Raw genomic sequence first — 26,357 nt, 5'->3', positions numbered from 1 at the left:
TCCTGAGAGTGGAAGAGCCTGGTTGAGAACATTAGTTCTAAACCAGACCCAGAGCACTGGGACTGGGGAGAGGAGGGAGGAGATGGTTCAGTCCTAGCAGGAAGGGCCTCTCTGGGCAGCAGGCGGAAGGTGGTCACAGGAACAATGGCAGGAGATGCCCAGCACACAACAGGAGTACACAGCACTGTGGCAGGGAGTGGGGGGTGGGGAGGTCCTGTTCCCATGGTGCCCACCTTACCTGCTGCTGGGCCTGGATCCTCATGTACTCGGCCCTCTGCTTGCCATGCTTGCCTTTGTCAGGGCTGCCTGCCTGACTCTGAGCTGCCTTCAGCCTAGAGGCCCCTGGAGTCACCACCTTCATGGGTGGCACAGTGCCACCACCACTCTGTAAGAAGAGGAAAGGGTTTAGGATTAGAGGGGGATTATACCTAGGCACCGGGTAGGGTCCCTGGGGCTGGGACCTCTTCAGGGAGCCCTTTGAGACCTGGAGACCACCCCCCCACACACACCTCTACATCCCAGTTTGACTCAGGCCCACTCTCTGAGGCCAGGTTTAAGGTTCCCTGTAAGAGAGGTGACAGAGGCCACCAGCTAGGTTCCCAACTGCTGTGCTCTCAAGTGAGAACCCTTTGGTGGTTTCCTTGAGTAGCCCAGAGACAACTGGTGCCCCCTGGGGGAGCCACTTCTAAAGTGAAGGGTCCTTAGCACCACCCCCACTCCCAGCGAGGGGCATAGTCCTGAGCCCAGGAGAGCATGCTTGAGGTGGGGGGAGGGGTCTTTACAATGGCAGACAGAGCAGGATTGGCAGCCCCTGGGCCCGCATCCTCACCCAAAAGGGAGGATGGGGGGTGAAGTCTCTCTAGAGATGGACAAGTCCAGCCCCTTGAACCACCCCAAGTACTAGGCCTGCCCAGAAGGGCTCTGGGGATCCTGAGGCGCAGGCAGAGAAACAACAGAGACAGAGTCAGAGAGGAGAGGGGGAGGGGAGTGCGGAGATGGAAAAGGGGGAGAAAACTTTATTTGTTGGGTTACAGATACAGAGTAGAGGGGAGAAGCCCTGGTCCCTACCAGGGCTGGATGGGCTGATCCCTGGGGAGGCCAGCTTCCCAGCCTCCCAGGGCTCTGCCTGCAAACCCCACCTGGCACCAGGCTCACAGGAGGGTGGCAGGAGCTGAGAGAAGACCAGTGGGAGGAGGGGGCTGCTGTGGTGCTTCTGCAGCCCCCCACTCCCTCAAGCTCTGAAGACATGAAGGCAGGAGGGGAGGACAGAAGAGGAGGCAGCCACCTGGGGACTGGGGGGCAGGGGTGGGGGGCTGTCAGGGGGCCCCTCAGTGGGGGCCATGCCCATCTGGCTCAGGGTAGCTTCCAACTCCTGAAGCGTCTCCTCCAGGCTGTCCATCCGCTGGGTGGTGGCGCCCCTCACTGTGCAGCCGAGGCCAGCAGTAGGCTGGCCCTTGTGTTCCCCGCTGCAGGGTTGGGAATCGTGTCCGTAGTCCTTGGGGGTCTCCTCTGGGTGCATCTCAACAGTGGAGGGCTCCTGAGTTCTGTCCAAGACTGGTCCCCAAGGACAGGGAACCCTGGCTCCTCCCTCCTCTGGGTTGCAGCCCCCTATCCCCAGTCTCTTCAGAGGTGTCCTTTTCTTTTCAGGCATCAAGCTGTTCTTGGGCTGAGAAGCCTCGGTCACTACCCCTGGCAGCGCCCGTGGGCCATCCCAGCCCCTTCTGCCGCCAGTCAGGTTTCGGGGTCTCGGGGTGGGGGTCATCCTGTGGCCAGGTTCTTCAAGCCTGGCCTCTGGTGGGGAGGAAGGGTTGGGGGCACATTCCGTCAAGATGATCTGGGGGACACAGAAGGCTCTGGGGCCTGGGGCAGCCTGTGGGGGAAAGAAAGATGACAGAGATTACGATACCTGCAAAGCAAACCACCATGAACTGGGGGATGCGGGGGTTAGACAAGGGGAGCCCAGCCCCTTCCTTCCATAGATGGGGAAACTGAGGCAGGGAAGGGGCCTGACTGAGTTGACCTAGCAATTAGAGGCAAAGCTTGGACTAGAAGTCAGGCCTCTTTCCACCATACCCTCCAGTTTCCCACTTTCTGACAGAGATGCCAGTTTGCCTAGAAGCACAGATACATGTGGACTTCTCATTGCCCATGCTAAACTCTGAGAGCAGGTTTCATGGATCCTCCCATGAGTTTGCTCATCTGTGCAATGGGATAACAATATGAGGAGTGGGTGGAGAATTAAGTGAGCTCACATGGGCATGTGCTTAGAACAGTGCCTGGCGCATTGTAAATGCTCAATAAATACCAGCTTTTTGTTGAATTGAACTGACTAATGGAGACCAGGCCGGTGGGTGGAGACTAGATGATAAGTTTCTGGCCTCTGGGGGTGGGGCTGTCATCTTCAACTCAGGCCACCTCCTACTTTTGGAGCTTCCACAGCCACAAAGGAAGGGGTTGGGCCAAGTCCCTCTACTGCACACAGGCTCAGGCAAAGCTACAGCACCTGCTTCTGTGTGAGCATCCCTGGCTCTGGCTTTGTTGGGGGCACAGAGACAGCCCCCACCCCCACACACACCAGAGTGAACCTGGGTCTAAGTCTGAGTACCAGTCTTGTTCCAGGCTCTGTCATGTACATCTTCACCTTTAATCCTTACTGTAAACCATGAACTGGCTACTACTCTCATCTTCCCCACTTTATCAATGAGGAAATTAAAGGTGAGGGATTGTATGATTCACCCAAGATCACTTACCCATAGCTAGTTAGTGGCAGAGCCAGGATTTGAACCCAGGGAGTCTGACTCCAAGTCCAGTGCTCTTTCCACTAAAAGGAGCCGTGGGGAGATTCGTAGGGGGCAGCAGGGTCCCCTCAGCCCCCCTCCCAAGGCAACCCATCAGCCCTGCCACCTGCTTACCTGGAGGTGGGGGTGCAGACTGGGAAGGTAGAGAGGGTGACCCATGCCTGCCTGGCTCCACTGCCCGATGGTGCCTCAGGATGCAGAGGGTGAGCCAGGCCCCAAAGGCCAGCGGAGGGATGTGCCCACTGGACCCCTTCAGGATTGGCTCCCAGAGCCAGAAAGGGGCAGGGATTGGGTGCCGAGGACACAGCCAATCCCGGGGGGCAGCCCTTCCATACTGCTCATCCCCAGACGGCTCCTTGAACAGCTCTGTGCCCATCCTCTACCCAAGAGACGACACTGTCCACCCATCTGGTGCTTGTCTGCTCCCTCGAGCCAGGGAGACAAAGCACCACCAGGCCTCGAGCCAGGCCAGAAATCAGGTGGCAGCCAGCATGGAGCCCACTGTGGGCCAAGGAGACCCAGACGAGGCAGGCGAGCCTGTATGCACAATGGAGATGACCTCCTGGAGCAGAGGCCCTCCTGCCCCACTGTGACTGGGCAGCAGGAGAGATTCCCAGGCCACCCCCACCTAGGTCCTCTTCCCCAAGCACAGTCCCCTGGGGGGTACAGCAGGTCCACCCCCAAGTTCCCAAGAAAGAGTAAAGAGGAAATAAGCGCAGTAGGACAGTAGCAGGGGCTGAAGTGAGAGAGAAGAAAGAACTTCCCAGCGCTGAAAGACATGGAGCCAGCAGCCAAGGAAGGGCGTGAATTCCTTCCATTCCAAGCTCCCTGACCAGAGGGAGCAAGAGTGGGCAAGATGGGGCCACGGGTCGGAGGGAGGCTGCAAATGAGCCTTCCCCCTGGCGTGTCCTGGCCTCCGCTACAAAGCATAGATTCTAGTGGGAGAAACGGGAGAAACAGAGCTGGCATAGGCAGCAGAGCAGTGGGAACGGGGTGGGGATTAGGCAAAAGCTCAGGACAAAATCAGATTTTGAGTTAGACCTATGGTCATCTAGTGAGCAAGATCTAAACTCGGATCTTGGACCAAGACAAAACCCAGGCTTCAGGCCAAACCTAAACTCCAGCCTTAGATGGGGACAAAATACCCAGGCCACCTTAGGCTGACTCGGAATCAAGCCTGTCAGCAAAAGTAGACCCAAGGAGCCAACAGACACCAGGCTGCTAGAGTCTCAGGAACAGAAGGGAGGGTTATTGCTTGTCCTTTGGTGGGGAGGTCCAGTAGGTGAGGCTGTGGAAGTGGTGGGTGTGACTGGTGTTTTAGCATTTTAGCAGGTTAGCGTGAGAGGTGAGGAGAGGAAGCTGTGGAGGCACAGGCAGAGAGAGCACCGTGAGAAGTGGGGGGCAGCCCGTTACCTTCCATGTGGGGCCCGGGGCTGAGACCCCGGGGGAACCCAGGTCCTGGGGGGACAGCAAGGTGGGGATCAGCTGGCAGCGGGGCGTAGGGGGGAGGGAAGACACTGAGCTTCTCTCAAACACCTGGAGAGCAGAAGGTGGGGGCAGATTTGGAGGAGAGGCACCGGGAGGACAATGGGGGTGCCGGCTTATGGCTTAGGCCCCCATGGGGAGGGGTGGCCTGGGCTGGCACTGGGATCCCAGCCTCACTCCTTGGCCACTGGCCACTCTTCCCTCCAATTTGTCTCCTCCTCCAGAGGCCCTGGAAGTCCAGGGTCTCTATCCATTCAGGGAGGGGGCTGAGAACACTTGAATATGGGTGACTTGGGAGGGGCTCAAGGCACTTGGATATAAGGGCATTAAATGTTCACAGAACATTCAAGGATGAAGATCTCAGAGCATGGGGGGAGTGGGGGACGGGGTCTCAGGGCAGTTGAGTTGGGATCTCAGAGACTACAATAAAAAAACTCGAACCCACAAGGAGGGACTTTTAAACCCCCTCCCCCATTTTACAGTGGAGAGGGAATCGAGGCAAGAGGGACGGGGTCCTGACCAGGCCAGCACTCAGTGGGGAGCCTGAGTCCAACCACCTGTCCTAGTCCAGCCACTTTGCCCTGGGATCAAAAGGAGCAGGGCCTGGCTGATGACTCTGGGAGCCAGGTGTGCCCCACCCACCTCCAGCTCTGCAATGATGCGGTCCTCATCGTCCTCATCCTTGATGGCAGAGGCCATGATGGGTGGTGTGGAGGCCGGGCGGGCCACCTCAGACACAGTCCGGCGCAGCTTCACTTGGGGCTTCTGAACCTCCAGTTCCTCGGACTCAGCCTTCTGCAAGGCCCGGGCCCCCATCAAGACCAGGCTCTGCCCCCTTCCAGCACCAACTCACCTCCTAGGCTCCATGGGTGGCAGACTATGTCCCACCTGCCCCAGCTCCTCATCTGCTACTTCCTTTCTCCCTTCCCAGGGTGGCCCCCTCCCATGGTGGAAGCCCAAGCCAGAAAAAGTAGAGTCACCACTGGCCGGCCCTTTTCTTTCCTTCTAATTCCTCTCAGAGGAGACCATTCAAGAGGGTCTCCAGAGGTCATCTCAGGCATCCCCCCAACTCAAACTCGTCGTCCCCTCCCCGAGGCGGCGTGGTACCTTGATGAAAGCTGAGTCCTTCTTGCTGGTGACCACAACCTCTCCGGTGCGTGTGGTGGTCAGGCCATGGGAGGAGGGGAAGCTCCGGCGGGGAGGGGGTGGCGGGGGCGACTTGGAGGGCTTCTCTGTGCGGTATCGGGGCACTGTCAGCTCATCTGCGGGCAGCCAAGGGGCTAGGAGTCAGGGGACCTGTAACTCTGGCGTCCATGTGCCACACCTGACTCCAAGGGGGTAAACCTTGCTCAGGGGAAAGGACTCAGGCTTCCCCCTCCTTCTCTCTTACCTTCCCATGCAATCCAGCCCCATGCCCTGTCACGCCCTCTCTTACAGCACCCTCACCCCTTGCTACTCAAATGGAGGAACTCACACCCTGCTCAGAGCTGTGGAATCAGAATCCACATTTTGACAGATCCCCTGGTGATTTCATGCACACATTCAAGTTGGAGAAGAATTGCTCTGATCCACCTTTTCCACCAGCCCCTCAGCATCTGCACTAGCTCTGATCTTTACCCTTTCTCCATCAAGAGAGGGAAGTAACTATTGCAAGAGCCTGACTCTGCTCACCAGGCTCTCCCTTCTCCCAGTTTTTCCAGAGGTGGGAGCTGTCCCCAGGGCAACCTGCAGAAAAATCACTTAAACCTGACACTCCTCTGCCTTTGATGCTCCAGTGGCTTCCCATTACCCCAAACCACATCCAAGCTCCTTGGCCCAGCACTCTCCAGTCCTTCTGCCTCAGCTCTGCTCGCTGCTCCCTGGCCTGGACCCCCAGGCATTTGCACATGCTGCTCCATCTCTCTGAAATGCCCTCTCTCACTAGCCTGGAAGCAGTTACTCATTTTCAAGACTCCAGTGGAAAGTGTCCTCCAATGAGAAGCCCTTCCTGCCCTCCCGGGGCATCCTCTAGGACTGCACAGCACCAGAGCTCACCTCCCCGCTGCATTTAGCACCTCGTCATATTTCTGGTTTACCCACTAGCTATGGCCTGGTAGAGATTACGTAAACACATTGAGCTTAGTGTTCTTATGTATAAAATGGAATAGTTACGGTATCTGCTTCCTGGGTTTGTTATGAAATTATAAGGATTAAAATATAGAAGGCATTTGAGGCAGTTCTTGTCTCACAGTAAATGCTTGATAAACATGTTATTATTATTCCCCCACTAAATTTTAAGCTCCTTGAAAGAAGCAATGCCTTATCTCCTTATCCTCAGCACTTAGCACACAGTAGGTGCTTACCAAATATGTGTGGCAGGAATGACTAAGTGAATGAATGATGATTGCCATTTCTGGTTCAGATTTTTGCCTCCCCTGTGAGCTCATGAGCTCAGGGAACACAGGAAGCAGGTCCATGTTAATCAACACTGCACTCAATCTGAGCACAGCCTGGTTTAGGGCACATGCTCGATCAGAAAGTACAGGCAGATGATTCTGCCTGGACTTGTGCATCTTCCCTGTGTGGTCCTCTCAGCAGCAGCAGTGGGAACAGCCCTGGATGGAGTCCAGCTCTAACTCAGCCTCTGGGTCTCCCCTTAGTGGCTGAGGGTCAGGCTGCTGATGTCCCAGAACCTCCCTTCTCCAGCAGCCTGACCACAAAGACTCTCACTCCCACGTGCCTCCCCCGACAACCTGAAAGCTCCTGAGGATGGGGCTCTCTTCCTCTGGGCTCTTCACCTGTCCCTACCTGCCCCCGTACCTGAGCCCCTCCTCCCACTGGGCTCCGTTCGGGGGGCTGCTTTCTGGCCGTGGGGGATCTTGGGGGGCTTGTGGTCAGGGGTAGGGGCCGGGCCTGGGTGGGCCTTGCTCGCACAGTCCAGGTCAGGGATGGCCTTCAGTAGCTCCGCCTGTGTCTCCTCCAGCAGCCGGTTGATGTCCTTGGCGCTGTACTGAGTTAGGGCTGCCCGCTTCTCCTCCCAGTCCCGTTCGGCAGCCTTGGGAGGAGAGGGCAAGAGTCAGGACTAAATGGCTTTCCTGCTCCTGGATCTTTGGGGCCTCAGCTCCTTCCCCCGCCACACATGCAAGGCCCCCTGAGGACCCTTGGACTTCTCCTGAATATTACGTGCTTTTCCCATGAGTCCGGAATGCCACTTTCTTTACATACTACTCTCTTGATATACTTGGACCTGTTTTTGGATGTTCTCTTCTTCTGTTTCACTGACCACAAAGTCTATTCTTGGGCTAACACAACACTGCCTTAATTATTATAATACGCTTTTCTGTCTACCAGTGTGAACGTCACCCTCAATATGCTCCTCAGACTTCCTCCACCCCCAGGAAAAAGTACCCACACTGCATCAGCACTTCCTAACCTAGGGTGGTAAGAAGGCATGAGCCTAGCGTGTGTCCCCCTAATCCCGGGCCCAGCACCTCAACAGACACAGCCTTGTCCACACTTCTCTTGCTAGGAGCATCCAAGCCTTTGGTGGGGTTGCCCCCCTTGGGGGCAGCAGGAGCTCCCTCAGCTGGCCCACTCAGCTCATGGAGGTTCAGTGGAGGGCTGGGGGGTGGCATTTCAAAGTCCAAGCTCTTGTTGAAGTCAGTTTCAGCCGTCACCTTCTTGGGGGACTGATTCAGGAGGTTGTTGGGGGGTGGCCACACACTCTCATCCACTTGCCTGGGGTTGGGAGGGTTAGGAGCCACTGTGAGACCAGCAGGATGGTGACCCCACAAAAGAGAACCCTGGCCTGAGGGAGGTAGGGTGTGAGGAGGGATCTGGGATCTTGCAGGATAGAGGGAAGGGCCTGGAGAGGAGTGACTGCATCTAACATAAGGGACAGCCAAGCCTACAAAATGCAAGGGACCACAGGTCAGAGTTGAGGTATAGCTCCAGTTGGCACATCAGTGACCTTTGAGGGAGTCAGGATAAGGGGTCAGGCCAATCTATTGATCTGGGCCCAGTGCGTGACCCCATGGGAAATCAGAGGTCAGAGATAAGAGGTCAGGGATGGACTGACCTTCGAATCTGGGCCAGAGTGTCTGTGACCCCACGGCAGCGCTTGAGTAGCCCATCCAGGCGCTGTGGCTCCTCCTTCAGGAACTTCACGGCCTCCACCTCCACACGAAGCACTACCCGCATCTTGCTCTGTAGGCCTGGGAAGTGAGCTGAGGGGGCCAGAAGATGTGAGCTGAGGAAGGTTAAGCTCCGAGGACTGACAGGATGGACAGCAGGGAGGGCAGTGCCTAGGGGTGGGGGCAGGGGTGCAGCAGGGACTCCCACCTGGACCATGTGCCACACTCACTGGCCCCTGGGCTCACCCTTGAGCTCAGTCAGTGTCTCCCCGAGCTGTTTCAGTACCAGCGCCTTCTCCTCCAGCTCGGGCCCGGGTACCAGCCGGTGGTTATGGGACACATCCCTCTGGATCTTCTCCACCGACTTCTCCAGGTCACTGCAGCCATAGAGAGACCCTCTCAGCCCCTCTGGCCCCAGCCCAGCCCCCTAAAATTGGGCAGCTAGAAAGAAATCAGGTCACCAGTCAGATAAAAATTAAAAGCCATCCACCAGTCCACATGCCCACGAGAAATGAGAAATGCCAAACCTCAGAGACAAGACTTGAGAAGAGCTCCCTAACGGGGCTCTGGGTCCTCCCTTTGAAGTTCTGATCTTTAGCCACATCAGCCAAATCTCCCTCCCTATAACTTGCATCCTCTGATTCTCATTCTGCCAAGGAATTAGCAGAGAACTTGGCAGCCTTTCAGAGAGCTGGAGGCAGCTGCACGTGCCAATAAGGGGTCTCTTCTCTTGCAGGATGGCACTACCATGTCCACCTACTTTTTCTCAAATGATCCAGACACTCGGCCTCTTTCTTTGAGGACAAAACCGCTTTTGATTTTCGGCTGGCTTATGCTGAGCTTCTGTCATTTAAAACCCTACATCTTTCTCAAATGTAAATCAGACCGAGTCACCATCCCCTGCATTGAACCCTAAATGGATCCTTTCATGCTGAGGCTAAAATCCAAACTCTAAAATGTAGCCAAGAAGGGCAGCATGAGGGTAGTAGTTGAAAATTTGGCTCCCGAGTCGGACAGAGCCAAATCCCAATCCTTGCTCTACCCATCCCAGCAGAGAAGTCTTAGACAAGATATCTATCATCTCTGGACCTCGACCTTTCCATCCAAAATATGGGGGTGGTTAAGAGTTCCTCTCTCTTGGGGCCATTGTGAGGACTGAATGAGCTAATGCAGATGGCAAAGCGGTGGCGAGGGGTCAGGCCCTCGGGGCTGCTCTCATTTTCCCTTCAGCCACATCCCCTGTCCTCATCTGGTTTGCTTCTGTTTAGAATCATCCAGAATTCCTCTGAGGTCCTTGTGTGTGCTGCCCTCTCTGAACCTTTTAAATGCCATTTTCTCTGCCTAGAATATTCCATTCACACACTCACACACGTGTGCATGTGTGCATGTACATGTGTGACTAATTCCCACTCATCCTCAGGTCTCAATGAGAACCTCCCCACTAGTCCCTGGAGCTCCAGTTTGGGGTTAGGAGTCTGCTTCCTGCCCCACCGTCCCCCCTCCCCTCAACCTCCCTGGAGCTCCAGTTTGCTGGGCTGTGTGCAGCTCCAGGCAGGCAGGGACCATGTCTTCCAGTTTCATCTCCAATGCCAAGCACCTGGCAAGGTGCCTGGAGCAAAATAGATGTCTGGCAAATAATTGTGGAATGAATAAATAAGCGAAAGAAGGAACTGCTGCCCAGGTAGGTCATCTCAGTTCTGTACTTGAGTCACTGACACCTGACCCACATGCAGGACTTTACAGATATTCCTGTCAAAACCCATCTGTTGGATTTCAGCTCAACTATCCGAGTGGGAACAACTTCTGAATCTCAGTTCTACCATCCAACAAATTTGCTCCCCCTCAAAACTCTGTGTCATCAGCAAATCTTATCAGCATGCTTTATACATCTTCATCCAACTAGTGGGTAAAAAGAAATATCACGTAGGAGCCAAGGATGAAATCCTGTGACTCAGCACTGCCAGTTAAAGAGCTATCTTGTCCTAAGCACTTACTGTATGCCAGGTGTCACATTCAGCCCTTCGCTTTCATTGTCTTATTTAATCTTCACAACAAATCCACAGTGAGAACCATTATTAACTCTAGTTTACACCTAGACAAACAGTAGCTCAGACACCAGACCACATTTCCCAGCCTCCCTTACAGTTAGAAGTGGCCATTCAACTGAGGTCTAGCAATGGGACACAAGTGGATGGGGTGCATGCTGTTTCCAGACCTGGCCCATAAAAACCTCCCATGTAAGCTCTTCCATGCTCTTTTCCCCTTTCTGTTTGTTGAAAGGCAATGACCCTGTGGGTGATCTTGCAAGGCACATGTTGAAGAAGGCAAAATCTCCATTGGCCTGGATGACTGCATGCAGGAGGGCCGTTCCACTAACCCACCCAGTACTGTCCCATGAGAAAGATATGTCTATTACTTTTGAACCATTATATAATTTGTTACAGCAGACACCCTAAGTAATGAATTAGCTACCTTAACTAATACAATTGGCTTTGTCATTTAAAAAAAAATAAAGAGGCTCTGGGAGATTGAATAACTTGTCCAAGGTCATACAACTATTTTGTGGTAAAGCAGGATCTACTCATGTCAGACTTCAGCCATTGGGTTACACTGTATCTCCCTCCTGCACTGTACTAACATCACTCTGCAGCCGACCACTATCCCACTCAGCCTTCACTCTGCCACATGACAAAGAACAACTTTCCTCTGCGTGTGTGTGGCACCTGACTGGCTCAGGGCATGCCAGTTTTGTAAGATTTCAGGAGGAGACAACAAACACCGCAACTCTCAGGCAGAAGGAACTAGGACCCCATTAGGCTCAATTAGAACCTTAATTTTCCAATCACACAATCTGCCTAACTTGGGCAGACTCTGCAAATGAGTCCCAGACTAGCCCAAGTATAGACACTGGGACCAGAAACTGGTTGGGTTTTCCAGACCCAGGTTTAGTCGTAGGGAGTTGAGTGGGTGTCCACTGCAAAATGAAGATTTTTTCCCCCTAGTTAAAAAATTAAGAGAGCAACAGCAGAACATTAAGCCAAGCATGGGCTCTTATGAGCAGGGGGTCCCGTGTGACTGCACAGGTCACATGCCTACAAAGCTGGACCTGGGTTAGGCCAAGTTAGGCTCCAGAGGCCAAAAGGTCTCAGTCAGCAGAGGCTACCCCCCAGGGCAACGTCTACACAGAGTTCAAGTGCTGGGCTAGGATAGGTGAGTGAGCCAAGCTGAATGAAATACAGTATTGGCCTTAATTTCCTGCAAGATGCCAGGGCAAGAGGAAGGGGCAGAGCGAAGCTGAGCAAGAGCAAGTGTACATGATCTGCAGTCAGAGCAGGGGTAGGGAGGGGCCTGCTGGTCCACCTAATGCCTGGGGAAGATATGATAGCTGGGCAGAGAGGGCTCTCACGGCCAAGCTGGAGCCACTGCAGGGCTGGTGTGCAGCCTGCTCCACCTCCAAAGGACAGCAGTCCCTTTCAAAGTGGATGGAGAATCCTGCTAGAAGCAACCCATCAGCCCCCAAGCTCTCTCAAATGAGCAGTCTGAGCAATGGGTTTGATAACAGGGCAGCCGGTAGAGAGCTTCTGTGTTCCTGGAGAACCAAGGTCCTCAGGAAGCTGAGGACCAGACACTCATATAAAAGGAGCATAAATCCATCCTTTGATTTCTTCTGCCTCTGTGCTTTTATATTTCCTTTTATTTTCCTTTAATGTCTCAATAAAGTTCCTTTTGAAAATTCCAACCCAGCTCCTCCATGCCCAGTGAAAAGGGACAAGGAGAGGACAGGAAAGTCAGATAATAGTGAAGGGGGATGGTAGCTGCCAGTCTACCTGGAGATCTGACTGAAGTTATCTAAGCTTTTACACCTAGAGTGATGGAGTGGCTGCCGCCAGCTTATTTTCAACTGGGACAACCCCACATTTCATCTCGGCCACAAGGGATAATGGGAGTCTTTGCCTGTGTCTCACTGAAATGCACATGGACCACCAGGCTGTGTGGGCCCAAGGCTGAGGAATAGGGGCTCTTCTCAAAGAGCCCCTTGCAAGATGTGCAACCAACATGGCTTGGCGAGGAAGATGGGCAGCCTCTTCTGGCTCCCTGAGTCACTGGCCACTTGAACCCAAGCCCTTTCTGGAAGAAATGCAAAAATCTTAATACTGGGCACAGATGAGGAAGCCTCAGTGCAAAGAAGGGCAGAAACTGTCCTAATCATACCACCTTTCAGCGCCGAAGCTGGACCTCAGGTCCATTTGTGTCCTCTGACACCAGGAGGAAGGCCAGAGGAAAGAGCAGAGCCTCTGTCTCAGAGCCCAAGACTGACAAGAGAAGGCTGCAATGGGGTGAGGGTGCTCATTCTGTGAAAGGCAGCTTCTTCCTTCAACAGTGCTAGACAATCAAATATTGGCCAGACGGCCATTTGTTAAATTTGGATCAGAAGACTGTCTTCTGTTAACCCTTCCATGTCTAAGCATTTAGGGGTAGGGTGTTCTCTATTCCTCATTCCTTCTGAAAAAGCTAGATCTGCACTAGGACAGCAGGAGGGTTTTTCCTTGGCCATACATGGTCTCAGAGATCAGGGAATTGGAGTGCTGGCAACTGTGGCTGGTCAGCACCAAGTTGATCAAGCTGGCAATACCTGAATGCTCCACCTGAGTACTCTATCCCAGAGTCAGTTTACACAGATCACAGGCCAGAATGAAAGCAGACAGAGAGCAGAGTGAAATCAGGCAGCTGGCCACATGAGAGTAAAGTGGCAGGCCACGGAGAAGCCAGACTGTGGACCATTAGGAAACAAGACCATAAGCAAAAGCAGGCATCAAACCAGAAAAAAAGAATTCAGGAATTGTGCCAGATGGTCAAAGGTTTGTGGGTCACAGAGAAATCAGGCCACACAGGAGAAGGAAATTTGGCTTCAGAACAGATCAACGTCTCCTGTGATTCAGAAGGAAGAGGAGCTGCCCCTCCCAGTGAAACCTGATTGCGGGCCACCCAGGCCGCACCCCCAGCCCTCCCTTAAGGCAGCTGGGCCCAGCCTTACTTTAGCTGCTGGGTAATGAGCTCCTCGTCGTTCAGGTAGCGCAGCCGCTCCTCCTCCACCAGGGTGCGCTGTCGCTGCAACGGGTCCTCGTGCCGCCGCGCCGCCTCCGACACGCGCATGCTCAGCTCCGCCTCCGTGCCCTTCAGCAGCGCACGCAGCGACTCCAGATTCTGTAGCTGCGGGACGCAGATGGACCGATGGACAGGGTTGGGAGAGGATGGAAGCACGCAGCAGGGAAAGGGTCGGGAGGAGGCGGGCAAAGGACAGCCCAATGCCGGGTGGGATCCACAGCAGATACGGCTGCTAGGTTTGGGCCGTGAACAGCAGGGAAAGGGTGGGATGGTGGTGAGGGACAGAGGCCAAAAGCTAAGTTCTGGAGAATACAGGCGGGAGGAGAACGGCTTGGGAATAGTGGAGGGAGGAGTGCTGAGTTAGGCCATGCAGAAGGTGCAGCTGCATGATTGAACATGAGCAGCAGTGAAGGGCTGGGATTGGTAGGGGACAGACAAGGTTAAGTGCTGGGGAAATACAGGGGCAGGAGAACGGGAAGGGAATATTTGGGGATAAGGAGTGGTTCTATGTTGGGCCCCGCCAACCAAGTGGCTGCATTGCTGTGGTTTTGATGGATTCAAGCACTGAGGTTTGACAGTTTCTATGGCTGGGATGGGAAGAGTAAAAACGCTCGAATCTAGTTCTAAGGCCGAGTTGGGGTAGTGGTGGGGGTGGGCAATATCCTACTTGTTGCCCAGATGGCAATTCTCTGTCCCCTCTCCAGCTTGTCTCTGCTCATTATTCTCACCTGATGGGCCGTGGTGCCCTCTGGAGGAGCAGGCACAGAGATGCCAGGCTCCTGACTGGTGGGACCATCTGCCTGGCTGGGCAGGGCAGGGAGCTGAGATCTGGGGGACAGGCCTCTGCCCAAGGTAGGGGAGTGGGGAAAGGAATGCAGGGCTGGAAGGAACTGGGACTTCCCAGAGTACTGACAGGGGTTGGGAGCTCAGTAAGGGCGGACTGGGGTTCTGGGAGAGCTGTGAGGATTCAGGGAAAGGAAAGGAGGGCTCAGTGAGGAGGACACAGGCGAAGGGTGGGGGTTTGGTAGGGGCGCAGAGATTCAGCTAGGCGGCAGGAGCTCGAGGAAGGGAAAGGAGAGAAAGCGTTCAGAAAGGGGCCCGCCCAGTGAGCGGCAAGGTTACTTTCATGAGCTACCAGTGAATGGGGCGGAACTTGTGGGAAGAAGTTTCGGCTCACGTGGGTGAGTTCTGTGGGTGGGGCTTGAGGGGCGAGGCCTCAGAAGGGGAGGTACCTGGAGCCTCCGCAATTGCTGGAGCTGGCCGCGCAGGTCACTGGTGCTGTTCTGCAGGCCACGCAGGTGCAGCTGCATCTGCAAACGGCTAATGGCAGTGGGTTGTCCCGCAGGAGTGCTGCTGGCTGAGGGTGGGGGAGGGCCGGACACTGGAGTTGCCCCGCTGCTCCGGCCGCCTGACCCACAGGCTGCAGAGGGACCATTAGGATGAGAAAAGAACAAATTGTTAGGTGGGAGGAACTGGAGCAAAGTCTGCTGCACACAATAGCCAGAGAGGCACGTGGATCAAACTCTCAGCCACAAATGGACTCCCAGCCCCTCTGTGGGGAGCAAAGCACCCCTGCAAAGACATCTTGGGCTACGGTGACTGACGACTCATTTATTTTTTGAAGCCCGGTTGTTTAATTCCCATTTTATGGATCAGGAATCTGAGGATCCGAGAGGTTAGGATTTGTGGGGGAGGGAGGAAGGGTGACTCACGTGCTGAGGGAGTGGCTGCTCCATTGGAGCCTTCAATTTTCTCACTGTCGCAGGGGAAAGATGGTCATCCGAAGGTCATCATATGTTAAGGTCTCACCCAGACAGCCAAAGCTGGGTGAGACCTTAACATAATCTCCAGTCCCCTGCTCTCAATATGGAGTCCCATAGAAGGGGAAGGACTCACCCAGAGTCACATAGTAAGACACTGGCAGAGCTGAGCCCAGGGCTCCTGCTGTCCACTTCCCCTTCATCTTGCCCCAACCACAGGCCCTGGCAGTGGTGTTGGGAGAAATGCCTCACCTGGGGGTCTCAGGCTCTGAGCCTCGTAGTAGAGCACTCTGCACCAGGCCGGTGAGGCTGGCAATCTGCTTCTCCATGGCCTCCATGCGCTCCCTGGGGAGGATGATGGCTTTGAGCAACACCTCTGGGCATGGGGTGCATCCTTCCCAGCCCCCCATTCCTAAGATTGATAATTACAGGAAATACCATTCCCTCCCCAGCCACCAGCACACAGACAATTCAAAGGGCCCCAACACCTCATGGTCAAGCTCACAGACCCTTCTCCATCTGATAGTCACCCCCTCCCTCTGTAGCCTCATCTCTCATCACCGGCTCCCTAATGGGCCCCACTCTGGCTTCTCTGTGCCTCCATTCATTTTTCCCTTGCCTAGAATGCCCTCCTCCCTACCTCCTCTCTGAAGCCATGCCAGAGTCCCCATCAGCCTTGACGAATCCCTATACACCCTCCCAAGGGAAGTGCAAGTATTTTTTAAATGTGTCTCCCTCACTAGATAGGGCAGAAACCAGGTTTGCCCAACCTGGCATTGGCACTGCCCAGTGCACTTCCTGGCACACAGACCACAAGAGAGCTATGAGAATGTAAATCACTTCCTGCCTCTCAGCACTGCGGGCTAAAGGGGACAGGTCAGTGTCCTGCTTACCTCCTCCAGCCCTGCACCCTTAGGAGGGAGCCGAATGATTTGCAAGAGTTCCCCAGATCAAAGGCTACCTAACGGAATATGCCTCTCTCTCCATCCCTATTTCTTACCAGCACCCCCTCCCCAGTAGACTTCAGCCGGCCTTGTGCTGGACAGTTCTCATGGCTGCAAATTCAGTGTCTCAACAAGGCACTAAAAGAGTGCTGGTTCGGCTTCGACTTTAATTAGGAAAACTGAGGTTCAGGGAATGAATGCAAACCCAAGACTCCAAAGTCCTTATCTGGGGTCCCCTCGTCCACCCCTCATATCTTGAGGACAGAAGGAAAATGGCATGTCCCTCTTTTCAGTGCCTTCCCTGCCACATTCAAGATACTCTGGCGACCCCTCTAGCCTACTCTGGGTCTATAAAGGACTTCTGGGTCTTAGAGTCCTGGACACAATCCTGCCATGGACTTTTCACCCCACCTTCACGGCCCTGAGGCCTCGAGAGCATCCCTCACCTTGTCTCCGTGTCCTTGGCTGGCACAGGAGGCCCGAACCCAACGAGCGGACGGTCCCCAGGCCCGGGGAAAAGCTCGGGAGGGGGCGCTCCGGCCGTCGAGGAGCTCCCGGCGCTGCGAGTCTTGCCTCCGGGGCTCTCTGCGAAGACGGACGAGGAGCCCGAGTCTTTGCGGAAGGACTGGCGCACGGGCGAGCCACGGCTGGGCGGCCCTGAGTAGGGGCTGTGAGGCGGCGGGGGGCCTCCGGGGGGCGCTGACACATCGGCCAGCTTTTGCGGCGACGAGGGTGGCAGGCGGAAGCCATAGCCATCGCCGTAGAGCGGGGCGCCTCCCGCCGCCTTGTACAGGGAGTCCTCCAGGTCGGACTGCAGCGCGGCAGCCGAGTAGGTGCTGAGCGAGCGCACCGAGCCGCGCTTGTAGAGGCCTCCGGCACCGGGGTAGGCGAACGGGTCGCCAGCAGCCGCGGCCAGGCTCAGGCGGCCCTCGTGGAGCAGCCCGTAGGGGTCCGCGTAGAGGCCTTCGCCCTTCACCAGCACCATGCCGCCCGCCTTGCCCGCCAGGTCCTCGTCCGGCTTCACATCCCGCCGCTCCAGGATGGCGCTGGGGCTGGGGCTGACGCCCTGGGCGGCGGGGGCTCCCAGCCGCTCGGCCGCGTGGTGCACTGGGCTGCCGGCGTAGGAGGGCGGGCGCCCCCCGGCGTAAGACAGGCGCGAGCGTGAAGGCGAGCCCGACGGCAGCACGGACGGCAGCCCGGACGGCAGCCCCGGCGGTGGCGAGCCAGACGCCAGATGCGGCGCGGGTGACAGGTTGTTGAGGCGCCGCGTGGGAGACGACTCCCGCGACGCATAAACCATCTCTCTCTGTGCAGAAGACAGTCCCGGAACCGCACAGGGCTAGTCACAAAGGGGGTCCCTTGCCCCTTGCTTGAGGAGCCTGCCAATCCCCGACGCTTAGGAAGTCCCTTCTGTTCTCTGCCTTCCCTCGCTCCTGTAGCATCTTGGGCCCCTCTCCCATCAGGGCTCCCAGAATGGAGGAAGAAGTGGCACATGGAGAGGAACCAGAGGGTCAACCCGCAGCCCACCATACGGTGAGGGGTGGGGAAGCCCAAGGGAAAGGAGCGGTTCCTAAGAGAGACTGCCATAATACCTAGAGGCGTGCTGAAGAAATACTGAGCAGACCTGAGGGGAAAGTGGCAGGTGAGCGGGGAGGAACTCTTCCATGACTCCACAATTAATGGAGGTCCCTTCTGCTTCAGCCTCTATATTCCCTTCTCCAAAGCTGGCCCTGGTCCCTGGTGACAAACGATTAGACCGCGCTCCTGGACCCCATCTGGCCAGCCTCCCCAATGCCCTGGGCATCCCCAGCCATACCCGGAGGTCCCCGTTGGTGAGATGTGAGCCAGGGAAAGCTGCGTAGAGTGGCTCCTTCCTATAGATCTTGATAATACTGCGGTCCTGGATGTCTCTGGAGGGGAATGGGGAGGTTCAGAAGGTCACAATCCCGTAGCCCTATATTGAGAAGAGGCAGCTACTCTAGGCAGAGGGAAGAAAGTTGGCAAGAGGGGCCATGAGCCCCAACCCCTTCCTAACTCCTTTCTCGGTGGATCTCGTTCCTCAGGCTGCCTGCCACTCACACACACCCAACAGCTTCCACCCCATCCAATTCCTTGGCCTCAGCGCCAGTTTCAGGTTAGCTCAAGCCAACAAGAACCAGCAGGGGTGGACGATTTAGAGAGGAGGGTGTGGGCTGGGATGACCAAGGAATGGGGGGCAGGGCGGTAGGCTCAGGGAGGAGAGGGTAAGGGCTGGGGTTGAGACCGCAGGGGGTGGGGAATGGCCTGTGGAGAGATCTCCAAGAGGAAGAGTATGCGGAAGCCCACCCATCCCCCCGGGGCCGCGCCCACCGGACGTCCTCCAGCTCGTAGAAGACATTGCGAGCCTCGTCTTTGATGAGGATGGCGGTGTTGGGCGACTTAAGCATGCCCATGGTGAGCTTCTGCGGGAACATGTGAGCGATGAGTGCGTGCAGCGTGTCCAGGCTGCTGACCTCGTGCGTGATGTGCACGCGCCGTGTCTCCTCCCCGAACTGCAGGAACAGCACCCCTGCGAAGGAGAGGCCGCATTCGCGGTCAGTGCCACCACCACCATGCGGCTGGCCGGGAGAGTGAGGGGAGGCTTCGGGAGCCGCTCTGGTCCCGCAGCGGCAGGGTCTGAGGCCGGAAGCCGCACCGGAGTGCAGGTGCACCCAGGCACCCCTCATGCGGCCAGCCTCTCAAGACACCTCGTCGATCCCAGGCAGGTTGGAGCCTGGTTGTGGAAATGGAATTGGGGGCTGGAGCAGGTGGGACAGAAACTGAAGGGGAGTCGTTGCTAAAGAGGAGAGGGGTGAGAAGGGAGGGAATGAAGGAAAGGGGGACTGCTGGAGGGGGTAGAGAGAGGGCTTGAGGGAGAGGCCGATAGGGCAGGGGATGCTGGGGAGCGGGGGAGAAAGGGGAGAGGGGAGGGAAGGAGGGAGAGAGAGACAGAGAGACAGAGAGAGGGATGGAGATGGAGAAGAGCTGGGAAGAGAAGCTGAAGAGGGAGAGGCCCTGAAGGGAGGAGATCGTTTGGGGGCATGGAGGGGCATTGATGGAGAGGGGAGGCAGAGGCTTGGTAGAAAGATGGTTGAAGAGAGATGAAATGGTGAAGGGAAAGCAAAGAGTTCCTGGGCAAGCAGAGCAGGGGGAGGAGCCAGTGGCCAGGAGGAGGATGGATGGGGCGGGCAGTACCTGGTGAGCGCAGCTTGGTCTGGCTGGCAGAACGGGAAAGGGGCAGGCTCTGTCGAAAGCGGTTCATCCTACTGAAACCTAGAGGCAGCTCCGCCTCCGACATGGTCTCCAGCGACTCAGCTGAGGCGTAGGATAGCTTGGCCGCCTGGTCTGCCAGCCCAGGCTGGGCTCCCTGAGTGTGGCGCGAGCTGCGGGTCTGCAGGGGCAGGGCGGATGGAGGAATCGAGCTTGATCCCCTTTGCTCTGTCCTCTGCCCCTTCCAGACCCTGGGAACCCCTACTAGCGAGAAACACACACACACACACACACACACACACACACACACACACACACACACACACACACACACACACGGGTCTCCTGGATTCCAGACTCGCTGTGTAGCTGCAGGAGAGTTCCCAGCCTCTTGGGGTTTTGGCTTCCCTGGGACACCCAGCAGGCAAAGAGTGGGTAAAGGACGCAGGCATCCTGAGAAGCCAGACAAGAAACCATCTGAGCGGGAGCCATGGGTACTCCTGCTATTTTAAGCTTCCAAAGAACAACAACACAAATTTGTCACCGAGGTGAGCAGCAGAATCGTTGAGCAAATTGGGGCATTAGTTCCAGACATTAATTAAGTGGCGGGTTTGTGAGCGGCGAATTTATCCTTTGTAGAGTTCAGAGGGGTGGGGTGGGGACGGGAAGCAGGGCCAAGGGAGAAAGCAAAGAGCTAGGGAAGCCAGAATTCCAGTTCTAGGGGTATGAACACTCACAGAGCTAGGCACAATGTCCTTGACTGAGGGTGACTGGGAGAACCTTCCCACTCGCCTCCCCAAAGCCAGCCTGACCCTCGTTTCAAACAGACTACCTGCCTAGTACATGCAGTGCACATGCTAAGCCCAGTGTTATCCACAGGCACACATGGCATAAATGCCAGGCCTCAGCTCCTCCCCACAAGGTACATGCTGCCATATAGCCAACAGGCTAGCCTCCCAGAAAGGGCTCCCCCAGAACCTAACATGGCAGACTCTTGCCCTAAAGCTACAGCTAAGGGTGATATCTGGCTGGGGCTAGAGAAGGATGTCACCCAGTGACCATTCCCTGCCTCAAGGATAGTTTGATTACTCTCTCCTTGGGGAAGGGGTCATCATGATTTCTACTGTACTTTAAGAGCCTATTTTTGGCTGAAGGCTATGGCTGTCACTAGGGCCATGGCTCCTGCCATTCTGCCCCAATCCCTCCCCTCAAACCTAGTTGTTGTCAGACATTCATTTAAGAAAGATAACGAATCAGATCTACATCATTCTATGTTATGTGCATTACATACATATATTTATTACATATACATATATTATCAAGAAAAAAATCATATTGCCCAATTGTATTTTTTCATAAAATAAATTGCCTATTTTAAAAAACAAATCACTCAAAACCATTAACATCGGTAATCTTGGGGTTGAGACAGCCTTTTCTTTTACTTTATACATTTTTCTGCTGGATGAATTTCACACAATCAGAATATATCACTTTTATAATTTTTTAAAAAACAGTAGAAGTATCTCTAAAAAGAAATCATTTACTCTCCTTCCCAGCTCTCTCCTTCCCTAAATCCTGATTAACCCCTAATGAATCATCTTCATATTAACTCAATTTAATGTTCCAATTGAATTAGAACTCTTGAAAAGAGAGAGCATTTTCCTCTGATGGGCAGTGTGCCCAGCTGTCCCCAAAGTGGCCTCGAGGGCTTGGGGATATGGAAGGCCAGATTTGGGGACCTTAGGGGGCATCCAGCCTCAAGTACAATGCCTTGACCAGTGGGTAGGCATAGGTCTGGGGAGGAGGGAAGCGGTATAGGAACTGGGCGGAGGTGGGGGCGGTCAGTCATCAGAAGGATGCCCGTTTCCAGACTTTGGACCCTGCAGCTCAGAGCTAGGCTAACCACCAGTGCCAGACTGTGCCCCTCTCTCAACTCAGCCCAAGGCAGTGTGGGGAACCAGCTCTAGTCAGGTGATCATGGGGTTGCCAGGCAACTGGAAGGTCAATGATTTCCACGCAAGTATGGATGAGGGGCTACAGAGTTCAGGCAGAATGAGCAGCTAGCAGGGATGAAAAGCAGGAGGTGGCCACAGTGCATGGGGGGCACAAATGAGGTACCAGTAAGAAGATGGAACAGGGACCAGAATGAAGGGGCGCAGGGATCCTTGGGACTGCTAACTTCTGAAAAGGCGGGACTCTGCCCAGGAGACCCTGGAGGAAGAGATGCCCACATTCCCTGCCTTGCCAGTTCCTGTCTCCATCCTGGCCCCGTGGGCACCTTTTCATTCTCATGGCCTTTGTATAAAACCCTCTTGAGAAGAAAATCTGTTAGCACTTTTCTCCATCCCTGGGCTGAGACTACAGGGCAGAGGAAAGTGAGACATCCAGAAGGACTTCCCAGTTAGGAGGGAGATGGCAAGAGAACAAAACAATAATTCAAGCAGAGCTCCCCAAAGATAGGCAAGGGGCTGCCATGGGAAGCAGTGAGCACCTGTCACTGGAGGTGTTCCCAGGAGAAGCCACGACTCCTGGTCAAAGATCAGGCAGAGGGAACCTGAGAGGGGGCCATCAAACTAGGGTCTGAGGTTCCCAAACCCTGTCCACAGTAGGCAGAATCATTTGGGAGTTTCTAAAAACACTTCCCAGGACCTAGGTCAGAATCTCTGGGAGTTGGGGCCTGGGGTTCAAGATTTTCAACAAGTTCCCAAGGTGATTCTGATTTGGGAATCAAGTCAGTGTCTGTGATTCTAATAGAAAATGAGGTAAGCTACCCTGGAAGGCTCTCCATGAGCCAGGCACTGTGCTTGGCACATGCAGTACCTCATTTCTTCTCTCTTTACAACAGCCCTATGATGCAGATACTGCTGTTCCATTTTACAAAGGAGAAACGAAGGCCCAAGGGATTCTGTAACTTGCCTCAGGTCACCTAGCTAGTTAATAGCAGACTGGAATTAACCACCAGATAGTCTGGCTCTCGGGCATTGAACCCTATACTCTACTGCCTCCTCCAAAAAGGCTACACATGACGCCATGATTCCAGAATTTTCTGATTCAAGGACTTCTCTACTGGGAGAATGTATGCAAACGAAATGCTTGGAGCAAGATGACACTTGGGGAGTTGGATGGATGCCTCCCAACTCCCGTTATAATACTTGGGACTTGAGGGGCCGGAAACTCCAGGACACCAGCAGCAGTCTAACTTCTCTGGGCCTGGTTCCAGGGAAGATGGAGGAGGTGCCTAAGGGTGCTTCCCCAGGGTTCCTCAGGATGCCCTTGGAGGAGCAGACAGCTCTCCAGCTGTAGATAGTCCAGACCCTCAAGAGGAGGCAGGAAGGCATGCATCCCTGAGCTTAGCCTTCCACTTGAGCAACAGGTTTGGAGTGCAGAGCTGTGAATCTGCCTGGCACTGATCAGCTCCCCATAGTGGAAAGCGAGAAAGGGATGAAGACCCATCATAGTCACAGGACCTCCCTGGAAGATGAAATATGAGTTCAGAGAACAGGGCCCTCAACAAGATCATGGGGTCCAGGCCCCTGCCTCAGAGCCAGCAGTCTCTCCAGGCTGGGGAGATATCAGGCATTCTCTCATTCCAAAATGCCCCTCGTGGCCTGGGGAAGCCTGAGGATCCCCAGCTCAGATCCCCAGCAGGGGTAGCCCAAACTCCCATGTTGGATCCAAAAGCCCCTGGCAGGTGAACCCAGACTCTCTTAAAGCAGCAGCCACATCCTGCAGCCCCAAGGCCCTCCACCCGCACCAGAAGATCCCGTGCAGATGCACACCCCTGTGCAAAGCATGTGCAGGGAGGGGCAGGGTGGGAAAGCACATGCAGTTGCCACGGAAGCAGAAGCACCACACACTGACCTTGAAACTCCAGTAGTTTGGCTGCTGATAGAAATAAGAGAAGAGATGGTTATGAGGGGCTGGGAGGAGAGAATAGGGGCAGGGGCTCAGCACTCAGCCCTGGGACATGGGCCCTCCACCCTCCCAGGAGCAGGAAGGGTGCTATGTCTGGTACGTCCCATTCTCTACAGACTCCCAGGATGGCCCTGAGCCAGTGCCAGGCCTGCCGGCGGGGGCAGGGGAGAGCTATTCCAGATGATTATAAGCCACACATTCTAGTCAGAGTAACTGTCCACAGAGTGTTACAGGTGGGAAAAGGAGCAGATGATCATGATATAGGGAACCCACAAGGCACTGGCAGAGATGAATGGGAGCTGCAGGGTCAGAGAAATGGCATCTGGTTGTGACAGGCCAGGGAAAACTTCCCAGAAGAGGTGGCATTTGATCTAGGTCTTGAAAAATGAACAGCTCAGATTGGGTAAAGGTATGCCAAGCAGAGGGGTGGGCACGGGCAAGTGTCCTGGGGCAGGCAGGCAGAGAGTGTACTGAGGGAACTGTCAATCTTCTAGTTTGGCTGGGGTTTAAGGCCTGGGAAGGTAAAAGATTAGGCTGCAAAGCAGGAGCTGGGGCCAGATGAGTAGGCTTAAATGCTGAGTGAAAGTATATAGACTTAACAGGTTGGACCAGCAGAAAGTATTCGAGTGAAGCAGAGTAGGGTCGGAACCAGACCCTAGGAGGGTTGATGAGGCAGGGAGTGGAAGAGGGAGGCTGGGAACCAAGGCCCGGACAGGGTGGCCTGTTAATATGATGGACCTGGATTATAGAGAAAAGTGGACAGATGCCAGTCATCTCACAGCACTGGGCAATGGATCGGGGAGGCTTGGGCAATAGAGGGTGCTGGGGAGACAGGGAGCATTGGCAACACTCTGTGGTGTTGGATAGATGAGAAAGGAGAGCTCCTTATACCCCTAGAATGGGGGGGCCTCAGATTTCTCCTCATTTACAATAACCTAGGGTCACCCTGCGTTCCCTAGAGGCAGAAGGCCCTTCCAGATGGCTAAAGACAGGAAAGAATAGCCCGGAGGCTGGGCTGGTTCTTGGCAAAGCTGAAGGCACCCTGCTGACCGGTGCCAGCCTCAGCAGGAAGACAGAGGCAGCAGATGGCCTGGCCCTGGGGTGCCTGGCACCAGCAAACAAGATTCCCCAAGCCTTAGAGCCATTGGCAGAGGAAAGGAACATTGAGGGCCCCAAGGGGAGAAGAACACAACACCAGAGTGTCCTGGGCCATCTGAATGCTTCAGTGACAAAGAGGAGTTGGACAAGGGCTGAGTTAAGGGGTGCTACTGGGATGGAGGGTTTCTCTGAGTTAGACCTTTAGGATGGGAGTGACGCCAGGCTAGGGCTAGGGTCAAGAGGTTCACTCGCCAAGGTTATCCCCATGACCTCCTCTCCCTCCAGCATTGGCTCCCAGAAATGCAAAAAAAATAGTTATGTGCCAGGCAGGTGAATGGGACAGCAAAGTCTATGCCCTAGCCAGTGCCAGGAACAATTTATGGCCATATGCCACTTCCATGGGTGCAAGGGGATGCCTACAAGTGCCGAGGAGAGGGGAGACGCTGGAATAACAGGCTCTAGCCACAGCTGCCTGTGGCCTTGGGAAAGGGAGGGGTAGCAGTGGAGTGGACATGTTGGGGGTAAGCAGAGCCAGGCAGAGGGTACAGAAAGGTTTATGATGAGAATCACATCTGCAGTCCCGATGGTGATGGACAGCCCTGAATAGAAAGTTGCTGTCCCTCATCCACCACCACCATTGCACTGTGTACACATGGGCCACCCATAGTGCCCCACAACACACAGGCCCCACGCCAAGGGAAACATAGACTTTCAGACATCCTTGATAAGGACATCACCACAAGCACACCCAGAACAACAAAATACACCCACAAAGGGACACAAGCACTTAGAGAGAAGCCCTCTGTGGTCAGAAACAACACCAGCAACAAATTCAGTCAGAGATATTCATGCGTAGATCGCTCCTACTCACACAAACGCACACCCCCCACAGGACCCTGACTTGCTCACACACACTGTCACAAGCACCAATCCAGTCACAGAAATCCACAGGGTCGCAGAAACACACAGTGCCATGGATACCCATTCACATTTATGTACACACACATACCAGCTGCAGAAACACAAAGCAGTGCACACACACACAAAGAGGAAGTCTCATCCCTCATTCCCCACCTCTAGCCAGGTCAAGTGCCTCTGGCCACCCTGACCATTGTCTCTGACATACAATGTCCCTGACATAATGTGTCAGGTAAGAGAAGATGGAAGCTCTCCATCCACTCTCTAGAGATTCAAAAGAAGCAGAAGATGCCCCACCTCACCCAGCCCCCAGTGTCAACGCAGCCACCTCAGTATGTGTAGATGGCTGGGGCCCAGCTCGTGCTTCTGGAAGGGAGACAGGGATGACACCTGTCTATAGCCACAATGGCTACGCCCTCAACAAAGGCCTGCCTTGGGGTCCCAAGGCTGGACACATCTATAGGGCAGTCAGATTTGGAAGGGAGAGGTCACAGGCTGAGGCCAGCAAGAGGACTGAGTGACATCAGGAAAGGCCACAGCAAAGACCAGCCAAGTCCCACTAGAGGGTAATGATGAAGAGTTGCTGCATTTGTGCTTGGAGAACTCGGAATGAGGCTGTGATCATAGTCCTGAGACTTTGGCCTGTAGAGCACACTGAGTGAATCCTGCCCTCTGTCTTCTCTGGAAAGTGGGGAAAATGATCCTCTTCCATGTTGGCCCCACCAGGAATGAGACAGTCTCCTGGCAACTCAGTGTCCTTTGGGGGGAAACCGTAGTGGGGAGAGGTCCTTGGGGATGCCGTCCTTACCCTGTCGCTCTCACTTTCCAGGGTGTTAAACCCATAGGACAGCCTTGGGTGACAGCAGAGGGCTCCTACTTGTTCACTAAAGTGGGGCTCTCCCCATCCAACCTCCAGCACCGTTTACCTCCTCACCCTTTTCCTTGTTTGTCTGTTCCTCCTGCTGTGCCCATAGCAGACCCTCAACAAATACT

At 54.9% G+C, this 26,357-nt stretch overlaps 1 protein-coding gene across 1 annotated transcript in view; it reads right to left on the bottom strand.

Moving 5' to 3' along the window:
* The window catches only part of SRCIN1 (SRC kinase signaling inhibitor 1), a 65,298-nt gene that overhangs the window by 6,805 nt on the left and 32,136 nt on the right, over nucleotides 1-26,357 (bottom strand). Inside the window, exons 3-18 of the mRNA XM_011384321.2 lie at nucleotides 23,295-23,315; nucleotides 19,419-19,614; nucleotides 18,555-18,753; nucleotides 18,022-18,115; nucleotides 16,652-17,511; nucleotides 15,514-15,606; nucleotides 15,214-15,257; nucleotides 14,734-14,921; nucleotides 13,431-13,606; nucleotides 8,642-8,772; nucleotides 8,341-8,488; nucleotides 7,754-8,000; nucleotides 7,083-7,317; nucleotides 5,391-5,545; nucleotides 4,926-5,078; nucleotides 239-385 (exon numbers count right to left, since the gene is read on the bottom strand). Of these exons, the coding sequence (XP_011382623.1) occupies nucleotides 239-385; nucleotides 4,926-5,078; nucleotides 5,391-5,545; nucleotides 7,083-7,317; nucleotides 7,754-8,000; nucleotides 8,341-8,488; nucleotides 8,642-8,772; nucleotides 13,431-13,606; nucleotides 14,734-14,921; nucleotides 15,214-15,257; nucleotides 15,514-15,606; nucleotides 16,652-17,511; nucleotides 18,022-18,115; nucleotides 18,555-18,753; nucleotides 19,419-19,614; nucleotides 23,295-23,315 (3,087 nt within the window). The remainder of the gene's footprint in view (nucleotides 1-238; nucleotides 386-4,925; nucleotides 5,079-5,390; nucleotides 5,546-7,082; nucleotides 7,318-7,753; nucleotides 8,001-8,340; nucleotides 8,489-8,641; nucleotides 8,773-13,430; nucleotides 13,607-14,733; nucleotides 14,922-15,213; nucleotides 15,258-15,513; nucleotides 15,607-16,651; nucleotides 17,512-18,021; nucleotides 18,116-18,554; nucleotides 18,754-19,418; nucleotides 19,615-23,294; nucleotides 23,316-26,357) is intronic.

This window comes from Pteropus vampyrus, unplaced genomic scaffold (genome assembly GCF_000151845.1).
Source record: "Pteropus vampyrus isolate Shadow unplaced genomic scaffold, Pvam_2.0 Scaffold570, whole genome shotgun sequence".
Classification (NCBI taxonomy): Eukaryota; Metazoa; Chordata; class Mammalia; order Chiroptera; family Pteropodidae; genus Pteropus; species Pteropus vampyrus.
The sequence above is the reverse complement of the archived record's forward strand: the minus strand, read 5'-3'. Positions and strand labels throughout refer to the sequence as shown.